Source organism: Helianthus annuus, chromosome 9, assembly GCF_002127325.2.
Source record: "Helianthus annuus cultivar XRQ/B chromosome 9, HanXRQr2.0-SUNRISE, whole genome shotgun sequence".
NCBI classification, from domain to species: domain Eukaryota; kingdom Viridiplantae; phylum Streptophyta; class Magnoliopsida; order Asterales; family Asteraceae; genus Helianthus; species Helianthus annuus.
This window is the reverse complement of record NC_035441.2, coordinates 20,301,988-20,315,043: the sequence shown is the minus strand read 5'-3', so window position 1 is coordinate 20,315,043 and position 13,056 is coordinate 20,301,988. Positions and strand designations below refer to the sequence as shown.

Here is a 13,056-nt window from a genome sequence, read left to right as displayed (position 1 = left end):
AAATTAATGGTCTTAATTTGTTCTCAACAATATGTAATCAATAACAAAGAAAGGCCTACCAAAGGGCTTTTGGGCTAGTTGTTTCAAGGTGTTGCATAAGGTTTTATCTTTTCAAATGGTGAGGGTTCAATCCTTGTGGTGGACAAAATGATGAAGTAAAAGTTCAATCCTTCAGCCTATTTTACTTAGGCTTCGTCTAAGTAAATTAGACAAAGTTACTTTTCCATTAGAGAGAGACTCCCTTGCCTCCTTGGCCACGAAACTAAAATTTAGTAGTGTTACTGGTCATTGCTAGTATAGATTATTATCCGCCGATAATAGTTTGGATTGTTAGAAATCCAATTTAACTATATTCTATAACATAAAAACTACTTGTAAGTCAGTATGTAAAGGCGTTTTCATTATCAAACATTTTTTGTTGTTTTTGGTATAAAAGCAAAACCAAAATGCATATTTGGCAAACATATAGAGTAGCAGCAATATATGAGTGACGACAGACGTTAATGTAAGAAAAAACTACTTCCATGATAATTTCAACTTCTGGGGTGTTATTATTGCACTTCTACAAGAATTTCTCTAACAAATTGGACTATATCATATTGAAACCGAAGACGCCAGCGAATTCTCTCTCCTTAGAGCATCCACAATAGGGCGTTTATTAGGAGAGAGTGGACGATGTGGAAGGATGGACTTTCGTGTGCAAAATCCTCAAAAAAAACAAGTCATGTAAAAGGGGAGGAGAGAGAGAACATGTCTTCTGAGAGTCATTTGAGTCGGTTTTGGGTATGATAGGCTGGGGTGACATGGAGTTTGAAGCCTCGTGTTATATATGCTCTTACAACGAGGACACGCTAATCGACATGGAGCCAAAATCTTTTGGCTCCATTGCAACTCTTAATAATACAGTAAGGTAGTCCCCTTGTTAAAATGGGTCGGGTCAGAGCCATGTTTTGGATGACCTTTAACCCACACATGGAATCCATATAGGTAGACCCCATTTGTCAACTTCTCATTGGGTCAATGTTTTAGCTAAATGGTTGAAATCGGACCCATTGAATATCAATATACAACCATTTTTACTAGTCCAAATGTACTTCTACATATTTGGGTCGGATTATACTTGAACCCATCATTTTTAGCAATGTAACAACCTTTTAATACTCGAAATTACACTGAAATGAGACGATAAAATAATTATTAACCCTTTCATAAATCAAATTATAAGATTTATTTACATAAACAATGTTGCAAGATTCAAAACTACAATCACTCATGCAACCCAACCAATGATCAATGACAAAAGTAACACAACCACCATAGAGCAACCGAAATTCGGCGATAGCCACCCTGCCGCAGCCGAATACTTCGGCGGACTCCGCGCCTTCTCGTGTTTCCCAACGTCAATCATAATCTCAAATTTACAGTTCGCTTTCCCCGTTGTCGGTAGAATTTTCGTGATCACCGACAAATTATTAAAATTACACGCGCCTTTTTGTTGATTCATTGCTTGAAAATACTTATTAAACGCATATGATGCGTTAGTTCGAGCGTCTAAACCATTGCAAGACGACCCGTACCCTAAACTTGTACAATCTGCAAATGTACAAGCGTAGTTAATACTGTCGACCAACTTAGGGTCTGTTTCACTAGCGCCTGGTGCCAGCACGCACCATTGTCTTTCTAAGTACCGGACACCTTTAGCTGGGACCAGGGTCCGGTTACTTCCAAAGTCGAGTCTATACTTAACCGTCCCGTCATAATTAAATATGCCCCAATGTCGTTCAAAATTCCCGGGATCAATACTTTTTGCATCCTCGTCGATAAGTCCGAACACATAAACGTCTGGTGGCGTTTTTCGTTTAGGTGTACCTGATAACGCAAAATAACGTAATTAATATTTGAATATTTGATTACGCGTTTATTATAAAAAAAAATATTTTATTTCAAAGACACCTAACTCATACACTCACTAATATTATTTTTTAATACCTTGTCCTTGAATTATCCGACTAAGTAACCCTTGGTTAAACTTTCTAGCATATTGAATATTCGCATTGATGTCGCCGTCAGTGGGCCACCCAATCTCCCCGACAATGATTGGCATCGATGAAAACCCATTTTTCTCGAGGGCCCACACGAGGGTATCGTAATTGGCGTCAAACACATTGGTGTAAGAAACCGAGCCGTCTACGACCGGAGCATTGGTTCCTGCGAAGAAAGCAAAGTCGACGGGGAAATGTGGGTCCGCGTAGAGGCTAAGGAACGGGTAGATGTTGATGGTGAGAGGGGCTCCGTTGTCGCTTAAAAATTTGACGATGGAGATCATTAGATCGTGGATGTCCGAGCGGAAATTTCCCTCGGACGGGACGCCGGAAGCGCTTTCGTAGACGTCGGCGTTTAACGGAACCGTTACTTTTACTTGTCGGCCTAGACCGGCTTTGATCAATGCGGCTTGAATGTTGTCAAGGGCTGGGAGAGTTGTGTTTGTGAACATGTTTTTGTATGTTTTGAGAAATGGTTCATTTCCAACAGCCACATACCTAACATTTAAAAATATATATTTTTTTTAATTATTATATTCAATAAATAGTAAAATGTAACAAGACATATACATAAACTAACCTTATATCGACTCCACGTGAAACATACGCAGAAACATTTTTCGTGACCCAATTTTCAGCAACGCTGACACCACTTGCCAACGGAGCTAAGAAATCATTAGGAATCCCGAGCATAACTTGGATTCCTGAGTTTCTAAGTGCATCCAGCACCCAAGGTTCAGCTTCAAACAGTTTAACTTTATTGAACCCGTTATCCTTTAACAACTTCACCACGATATTGGGTGACAATGGGTGTATCGCACGGGTACCCCAGTTAACGCCAAGTCCTTGGACCGATGAAATTTTTATATTTAACATGAAAATAAAAAATAATACATACAAAAATGATGAATTTCGAGATTCCATGTTTGTGGGAAGGGAGATGTGAATGGTTAGGGTGAGAGCAAGAATTGTGGTTATAAGGGGTTGGAGGAACTTTGTGTAAAGGCAAGGAATTGCACAAAAGTTGAAAAAGGGATTGGGTGCCATGTGGGGTACCTTATTGAATCAATCTTGGGGTTAACTTGTTCTAGAGATTATTTGTTCGAGATAATTTGGAATATGGGTTGGGTTGTAACTATTTTATTAAAGCAGTAAATACTTAAATTTAATATTGTTAAACGTGTATTTTATTGTATTTTTTTATAGTGTACATATTAAACTAGATTTTCACCATTGTTGGTTGGACATTAGAAAATAATTGATTAGTTTATTGTGATATATTTATCAGATTTTTTAAGCGAGAATTTAGCTAGAATTGACGTGCGTAAACCTATTGTATTTGAAAAGGTTTATGCAAGGCCATGTAGCCGTTAACATTCCCCACATAATATTTGGATGTAGCCGTTAACACCACATAACCTCACCAACACATTCTCCAGCCCACCTTCACCCACATTCCTTCAACATCACCGGTTATCACCATCGCGCCCACGAAATTCACATTCCATAACGTCGGGGGGGGGGGGGGGAGGGGGTGTTCTCGGCGCTATGGAGGTGCCATAAGGTGCATCACGGCTAGATGGCGCTCAACTACGTATAGACTAATAAATTAAAAGGATAAAATTTAGAATTAGCCAATATAAATTTAAGAATATTTTATTGGTTATATTTTGGTAGAATGAGAAGAATTAAAGGTGAATTGGGTTAAACGTTAATCCACCATTTTTTTCATCTCTTTTTGTTAAGAGATTGCTATATTGTATGCTATTACAAGAAATTGACTAGTTATAAGTATTAAACAAACTGATAATTACTTTTATTATGATAATGTAGAAAGGGGCAGCCCGACCATTTTGTGGACCTTAGGCGGATTCTAAGAATGAGACACTTTTGAGGAAAAAAAATATATTATTTTCTTATGATCATAGTAATAACTTATTAATATACTAGATTAACGGGTTAATAAGTTGATTAGAAGATTAATGAAATACCTTTTTAATGGGATCTCTATTTGGCCTAACTTGGGTTGTTAGACCACCCGTAGTGGAAGTAAAATTGGGCTTTTTTTTTGCCCCAATCACGCCCAAAAACGCTTGCGCACCGCCCTCTTGAGCGTTTTTTTGAATTTTTTTGGTTGGGCGTCTAGATTAAAATGCCGGATGAAAATTTGATTGACCAATCACCTCTTTCCAACTCATTTATGATAATATTTTATGCTTTATTTTTCTAAAAAAACTAATAATTAGGTAATCATTGTTGGGGCATTATACCACTACATCATTTTAGAAAAACGCCACATAATACACCATTGCCGACTAGACCACTGTCCAAAGGTCTTCCTATACCACTACACATGATCTTAACATTGTTAGGTCACCCCTGTTATGTAGAACATTTTATAAACTTAGTGTATAGTAAAACAATTTTTAATTTATTTTTATCTTTTTAACTTTAAATGAAAACTATGTGTTTACCCTCCAACTAAAATACCTCAATAAAATAATATAATTATACCCTCTTAATTAAAAGTGAAGTATGTATGGCTCAACCAAGTCTTCGTCCACCCTTTCACGAACCAGTTCCATGCCTTGGACTTGAATCCCAGCTTCGGTAGGAGTCCAAACAACATTATCCATTTCTAATTCCGAATTTTCATCCATAGGTGGAAATTCTTTTATAACGACATTAATTGGTTGTTTTGCTTATTCAACGACCCTTTCTCCTGAGCCGATTTTAGCTCTGGCAAACAGCCCTGATAGCTTAAATATAATACAGGTTCTAGGTTGAAAGAATCAATGGAATCAAGCATTCTGCTCAGGTTCAATGTGACTCTAAGGCATTTGTTGATGCGCTACTACTATCAGTTCAACTTTAGCATTAGCAGTTAGGATTTATTTGACTTAGCCGTGCCTGCCTGACCTCATTAGTGAATAAATTGAATATGATAGGACCCTTTCTCACTCATTCTCTTCACTTGGCTTCTCTGACCACCTAAATGACTACTCAAAATAACATACTTTCTTGGTTGAGCTGATGAAGACAATTCAAGAATCCTAGCTTATCCCCCGGATCTTACTAATAAAGAAAGCGCCAAGACAAAACTTAAAGTGTGGAATCCCCTCCTACTGTAGGGATTGGAAATTGCGGATTATCCGGATTTAGGCTATCACAAAGAAGGCAATTCATTCGTAGTAGGATATTGAAACCTCAAACCCTCTCTGTCAACAACATCTAAAAGATTAGGAGGAAGGAGCTTTCGCTCTCTTCCATATTAAATTCTCAGAAGAAAATTATCATAAGCGGATTCTACGCATCAGACTAACTGGAGTTCATGCTTTCATGCGTGAGACAAAGGAAGCATAAATTTACTTACTCGGCGGGAAGGGAAATGAAAGACTAGTCCTCCCTCTCAAAAGAATGTTTTTTCAACTATAAAAAAATAAAAAGATTTATAAAATACATAATGATATATCGGCTTTTTCCTTGTTCGTCAAGCTTTCGAGCAGCTCTTTCAACTGCTGCCTAATCCCCCTCAAGAACTGAGAGCCGCCCAGGGACTGGACTCCACCAAGAGGTTCTTTCTCTTATGTCATTTCGCCTGCCGGTTTTATTATGATTAATTTTGTTGAAAATAATAGCATAACCCAAATGATTCAAGTATCTGACTCATAACAAAAAGATTAAAGGTTAAACATGTCAAATGCATGTAGGTTGTAGTGTATTTATCATATAAAATCTAAAAATTGCCATAAAAATGTTTATTTCACACAAATTGCCGTCTCTATAGATTTGCATTTGTTTAATTCACACAAGTTATCTGCCCATGGCTTTATAGCCTAGTGGCATCTTGATGGTGGGATAAGGTTTTGGGACCAATAGGTCCTGGGTTCGATTCCCGCAAGAGGGGTTTTCCCATGTTTATTGGGTTTCCTCCTGAGTGAAGATGGATATGATCGGGTGGTTCCTCTGCTGGCACGATGATACTCCAGTGGTCTGTCAGTGATCCAAATTTGCCGTTCAAAAAAAAAAATCACACAAGTTATCATCTCTATTTAATAAACAAAATAATAAGATCAAAAGGTACAATGAATATTGAAAATTAAAACAAGTTAATTAAAACTGCATACAAGACTAAAATCCCACAAATACATGAGCATCTGGATGACCAAATTCAAACACAAATGGTTTCTTTGACTTTGACACCAACCAAAAGTCAACCATCAACAATCTAAGCATCTAACCATTGCCCAAAAAGCCAGAACCACCCTCCTTCACTCCATACAAAACCGAACCAGTGGACACACATGGTTGAACCTCATACACGATGGTCCGAACCACACCCTCACCCTGCAAACTAACCCCCAAAACAGAAACTCTCAAAGAACCATGGTCAACAAAAGTCCAAACAGTGTCTCTCAGTTTTACACAAAGATTCACAAACAGACCACTCAAGCCTGCAAAAACCGGACCATTATGCCAACCAGGTTCACCAAGATTCACCGTCCGCAAGTGCGGTTAGGAACAACTTAGGACCGTTTATTTTTCAAGTAAGTATATCGCATCTCCATAGGTTAACCACAAGCGACTCGATCACACTACTACTAATCGAGTTGCAGCCTTGGAGATTTAATCCCACAAGGGTCTTTCCCAATTTCTCAAACGAACACAAACTCTCGTTAGAGACCCTAGAACAACCCGATAACGAAAGAACCTGCAGGTTCATTCGACCGCTACTAGACAAACAAGCAACACCAGAATCCGTAACGCAGCTCTTTGAAACATCGAGATCTTTGAGAAATAAGCAGTTTTCCGCGATTGCCGCCAAGGTTTTGTCACCGATTTTCTTGCATCCGTCAAGATTAAGCACTTCTAGGGTTTCGCCGTGGATCTTAACCAAAGCTTTCACTACGTTATCGGTCAAGTGTATGCAATCGGTAAGGTTGACTTTTAAAAGTCCAACTTTGCAGACTTTGAGAAGTTCGAAAAGACCTGTATCGTCTATCTTGTCGAGCCCGGTTAGATCGAGATTATGCAAACGTGGACATAACTTCCCAATCATCGCCAAATTAGTGTTTCCGAATCCAACGCAGTTCTTAATTGTTAACGATCGTAAAGATTGACTTTCGGAGAAGTCAACCGGTTCGTGGGCTAATTCTTTGATTCCCATACACTTTACAAGCGAGAAAGATTTCAACTTCGAGTTTTGATTCGATAAAGTTCCCAAAATCCCATGTTGTGTGATCCGATTACACTCTTCTAGCTGCAAACTTTCAAGAAAACGAGCGGCTTTAGCGAAAGAAACCAACCCGTTATCGGATACAAAACAACACTTTTTAAGCGCCATATTCTTCAACACTCGACACCCATATCCGATAGCTTCGAGGCATAGATCCGTAACACCATTACACGAAACTACCGTTAACGACGTTAAAGATTCAAGACCTCTCGCATTACCCATTGCCCAAAACCCTTTTTGGGTCACATTCCGGAGACTCGTGAGGGCAAGATTGGTAATCGACTTCCCGTAACACCCAATAACCGCAAGCGATGAGTCGGTTATGTTTAACGATTGAAGCTTAACCTTCGTAAGAACCGAAGATGACGATAAAAGAGTAGTGATTCCTTGATCGGTAATAAGCGGGCAGTCTTTTATCGAGATAGATTGTAGATTCGGGCAGCGGGCAACGGCTTGAAGACTCTCGTTACCTATGTTTTTACACGACTCGATCGTTAATGAACTTAAGTTCGGGCAGTTTTCCGCGATTGAAGCCAAACCCGCGTTGGTGATTAACGGGCATTGCGAAAGATCAAGACTTTCTAACACGTGACATTCATTGGAGATATTTACCAACAACTCGTCTTTAATCAAAGGAACGTTCCATAACGAAAGAACCTTTAAAGACGGGCAGCTAGTTGCGATCGAGAGGAACCCAACACTTGTAACTTTACTACTCCCCCTGACCGAAAGCTTGCCCAATCCACCTCGGGCAGACGTACCAACAGCGATTGCAGCGAGTCTTGTATCGGTCGCTTTCTTACCTTCTAACGACCTCGTGAGATACCCATCGTTCTCTTGTTCATTGTCGTTCAACAACTGGTCGTTGACTTCAGCTTTGACTTTGACTTTGTTTGACTTGAGTTCTGAGTTTCGGATATTGCTTATGATTGTAAGCCAATGCTTTGATACACAAGCGGATATGCTTCTTGTTTGGGGACCCGATAAACGAATAAAGATCTCGTAAAGACATTCGTCAGGGAGGATTTCAATTGATGGGTTGTTTTCTTTATACGGGTCAGTGATTCGGGCCCGTTTGTAAGGTCGGATGTAAAGATCATGAACAGATAACAAACGGGTCGGATCCATGGAGCATATTGATCTACCCTTATGACGTTCATCATCACCTACAATTATACGAAAAAAATGTATGAAAAACAGATAATACAAAAATTCAAGAAACACCCAGAAATCACAACTATCTTAATTGAAAAACCCAAAAAGATCCAACACAAAAGCTGAATTTTGACCTAGAAATCAAGAAGAAGAAGAAGAAGAAACCCTAATTTGAAAACTTACCACTGTACTTAACCAATGTAGGCATCTTTGTAAACTCTTGAGAAGAACCCAACAAAAAGATCAAATTTTTAACCAAATTCAGCAGTTGTTGATTCAAACCCTTTGAAGATTTATTTGCATTTAAGCTAAAGTTTTGTTATTTAGGCTGAAAGACTCTGTGTTTTTGTTGAGGAAGGGTTTTAGGATTATATATATACATGGGTGTATGATATATAGATATATAGAGGGGATACATGTATGTATGTATAGGTGAGGTTTAGTCATCAGATTCATTTAACCCACCGTACCCAAAACCAGTCACCAAATTGGTTCGTTGCTTGTTGAATAAGTTCATTGAATCTTTTATGAAACCATGTTGTTTGAGTTGCTTATGTGGTAATACCATTGGACCAACAGTAGGAGCCCATGCTTTTGATTTTTTATAATGTCATGATTAGGATGAGGTATTATTGAAACTTGTAAGTTGGAAATATAATAAGCAAAACAAGAGACAAAAAAAGGGTTGGTTGCCAATTTGTGTATACTAAATTAAATCAAGCACAAGGAAAGGGAAACACTTCAAGCTTTTGTTAGTTTTTGTTTTTTTTTTTTTTTTCAAAAACAATAGGAACGTATATCACAACAAAATTGAAGGTTATGTAGGGTGTTTATTGAATCGATTTTTGTATTTTTTTTCGGGTTATAATTTTCGTAAACTAGGATTTTTTTTTTTTATGTAAACTCAAATTTAAACTACACAATTTGAATTCGAGTAAAATTGCACAAACTGAATTGTGAAAAAAAAAACAAAAAAGAACTTAAATTGTAGCAACAAGACTTGAGAATAGAGACTAGAGGCGACTTAAAGAGGTAAGGTATCATAAGAAATTCGTAAAAAGCTATATATATATATCATTCGGGTTTGGATTTTTGGATCTTTAGTTCGAAAATCACAAACGCATAGCTCGGTTCAATTAACAAAACTTGAATTCGAATATGAGTAGGAAACTAATCCAAAACAGAAGGTAAAACAAACAAAAGTTGAATTCAAATTGGTTCGGTTCGAATTTCAATTACTTTTACTTTGATTCAGTTATTGAACATCGTCTTAGAGTTAGATTTGTTGTCGCAAGTTGTATGCATCACCTACAATGTTGTGTTGTATAATATAGCTAGGATTTTCTCACCGTGTGTTGCAGCGGGGAATCCGTGTATGAACCAAACGGTAAAGACCAGTATGAAGCTGTAAAATATAAATGTGTTAAACAACCAAAAACAAAGCAACGCACGGAATTCGCGTATGAACCAAACGATAAAGACCAGTATGAAGCTGTAAAATATAAATGTGTTAAGACAACCAAAAACAAAATAAATGTAACAATTCGAAAAAAAATGGTGACGTGGTGTTGGGACCCGAACGAACGAAAAAATGGTAGTGGTGACATGGTGTTGGGCCGTTTAAAAAAATTATATCACGTATTTAGTTTTTGTAGAAAAAGACTAACGAACAAAAGTTCTAAAAGGAAAATAAACTATGGGATTACAGAAGTATATAATGTATAGTGTAAGAAGTTAATTTAAAACTTCAAAAAGCAGTTGTAGTGTTTTTGTGATGTAATTAATATAATTTATTATTATTATAACTAGTGGCTTTTCTACCGGCGTGTTATGCCGGGATCATCATCTGTAAAACTGAGTGATAACAAAGACAAACAAATATCGAATATCATATAAAAGAACGTATTGTCACACCCTGACCTAAAAATAAATAATAATAAGTCGTGCAACGCCCATTATTGTTTCGTATTCCTTGCCCTAAAAATTACTGTTTTCAATAGGAATATTGGATTTTAATAATCCCAACTATTCGTCGTTGGCCGTCAACAGTCTCAAAACTTCAAAAATAATCACTAGCAATCCCAACTATTGACATATTGGGCACCAATGGACCCTGACTAACAGAACTCTAATGTAATTAGTCTTCGGTCAGGGAAAACCGTTTTTGGCCAGAAAAAAGTTTCTAAAGGTCCGATCTAAGGTTATAAAGAGGGTTGGAACGAAAATGTTGAGTTTTCCGGCCAAAAAGAAGTTTTCCGACGAAAAAGGAGTTTTCCAACGACTTTAATAATGGACTTTTATTAGAAAAATGTTCCTAAAGGTCCATAACAAGGTTACAAAATGGTTTGGGACGGAAATGTTGAGTTTTCTGGCCAAAAATGAGTTTTCCGGTCAAAAACGTTTTTTCGGAGACCAGAGACTAACAGTGTTAGGCTTCTGTTAGTCTGAGTCTATTAGAGGCCAATATGTTAATAACTGAGACTGTCAGTCATTATTTTTTAAGTTATGACTGTTGGTAACAAACGATGAATAATTAGGATTATTAAAATTCAATATTCATTTCCAATAAAAAGGGTGTGTAATGTGCATCAAATATCTTAGAGAGCGTAAGGTAGTTTGAAATAGTAAATAGTAGGGCTCGGAAAAAGCTCGCTCGATATGGCTCGGTTTGAAAGTGAGCCGAGTCGGCTCGGCTCGGTTAGAAAGTGAGCCAAGCTCGGCTCGGCTCGTGACGAGCCAAATTGGCTCGGTTTGGCTCGCTTGGTAGCTCGGCTCGGCTCGGCTTAGCGCAAATTATTTTACTTATAATATATTTTATTTTATATACATATACTATATTACAAAAAAGTGATTATTATTTACATGTATTTAGAGTTATAATTTGATATCTATGATATATTTAAAGGTTGATTGTCGTGCTAATGAACAAATATTGTAATTACTTGAAATATAAAACTTATTTTGCGTTGGTGAACATGATTTTAGCTTGTAATGTATTAGGTTGAAATTATTTTGAATATGTTCTTTTGAAGTATTGAATAATATTTTAGAATACTGAATTTTAAGAGCTATGTATTAATTTTTATTTTTAAAAACGAGCCAAACCAAGCCGAGCCGAGCCCGAACTTAGATTTTCAGCTCGGTTTCAAATCCGAGCCGAGCCGAGCCAGCTTGGTTTATAATCGAGCTGAGCCCGAGCTTGCCCTAGCTCGGCTCGACTCGGCTCATGAACAACCCTAGTAAATAGATAATATCTACTATAATAAAAGAAACCATGTTTGGGACACTTGTCATCATATTAGGCCATGTACTCTATGGATAATTATCATTTCGTTTAATATCTTCTAATTAATTATAGATAATCTTCTACGAAATATGATTTAGTTTAATCTCTTCTACCAATTATAGATAATTATTATTTATATCTATTCAAATAATAATTAAAATAAAATAGATATTAATGGTAGCAATTATAACTAGAACATAATAATACAAGTAACACTCCTAATAATGATATTAATAAAAAACAATATTTTTTTCCATATGTATATTAATAGTTATAATTAAAAAAATATTATATTTACTTATAACAACATTTATAAATACAAATTAAAGAAACACTAATAAAATATAATCGATTACAAATATAAATATACTTTAGTCTCAAAATATTTCTCATGAACCATTAAATTTTACAGAGCATATAAGTGATGACAATGTACCTGCCATTTACATGTGCTCAATCTTTTTAGAAATTTTAAAAGCTAAACATTAATCAATATATGTGTTTTATTGTATATTTACTTTTAGTCATTTAGATTTTAAAATCTTGATATCAGATTATCAAAGAATTTAATAACTAATACAATTAAACTTCCTAAAAGAATGATGATAAACGTGGATTATGTTATTCCATTTATATCTTAAATCAAACAGATTATATGTTTATTTAAAAATATTTTTTTGGATAAAGAGAAGTTTGATAAATCAAATTGGGATAGATAGGAAAATACATGGTTTTAAAGATATAAGATTTTTATTATTTGGTATATAAAATTACATTTATTCAAACCGTGTAATACACGGGGTTATAACCTACTATATTATACAATAAAATCTTAGAATACAGGTGAAATATTGAAATAGTAAATCCGAACTAATAAAAGATGATTTTAATATATAATTTTTTAAATATTGAGGTTAAAAGAAAATTTTGGATCGTGTAAGGTAATTTGCTTTCCTCGTTCTTTAAAGAGTATTAACGACTACGATATAGGATGATCCTCCCTTGAAGGATGATTCGTCATGTAGGCGTCACATCATAGTCCCTTGAAGGATACCTATCCAAGGTAGAATCACTGGAAATGGAGGATAATCCTACCCACCATATTATTTTTTTAAATTATATATTATATTTATTAAATATAAACATAAGGGTTAGGATCAAATACAAAGGATAAAATAAATAAGAAGGGTAAGAAGGATTCTAGTCCATTGATCTTAGATTTGGAGGGTTGAGATTAGTTGTAGGGAAAAGAAGATAATGGAAGGGCATAAAGGGAATCATGTATTTATGAATTTTCTCTCTCCACATGCAAGACACATATCAATTCCCCCATCGAT

At 36.2% G+C, this 13,056-nt stretch overlaps 2 protein-coding genes across 2 annotated transcripts; both read right to left on the bottom strand.

Moving 5' to 3' along the window:
* Positions 1-1,180: 1,180 nt before the first annotated feature.
* Positions 1,181-2,984, bottom strand: LOC110877319 (glucan endo-1,3-beta-glucosidase 5). Its single transcript, XM_022125470.2, has 3 exons — positions 2,623-2,984; positions 1,990-2,540; positions 1,181-1,869 (listed from the first exon to the last, which is right to left on the bottom strand). The coding sequence occupies exons 1-3, from the start codon at positions 2,964-2,966 to the stop codon at positions 1,271-1,273; spliced, it is 1,494 nt and encodes a 497-aa protein (XP_021981162.1). The 5' UTR covers positions 2,967-2,984; the 3' UTR covers positions 1,181-1,270.
* A 3,129-nt stretch (positions 2,985-6,113) lies between these two features.
* Positions 6,114-8,935, bottom strand: LOC110877318 (EIN3-binding F-box protein 2). The gene is made up of 2 exons (XM_022125469.2): positions 8,617-8,935; positions 6,114-8,444 (listed from the first exon to the last, which is right to left on the bottom strand). Exons 1-2 carry the CDS (start codon positions 8,639-8,641, stop codon positions 6,586-6,588), a joined length of 1,884 nt encoding a protein of 627 aa, XP_021981161.1. The 5' UTR covers positions 8,642-8,935; the 3' UTR covers positions 6,114-6,585.
* Between the last annotated feature and the right edge of the window lie 4,121 nt (positions 8,936-13,056).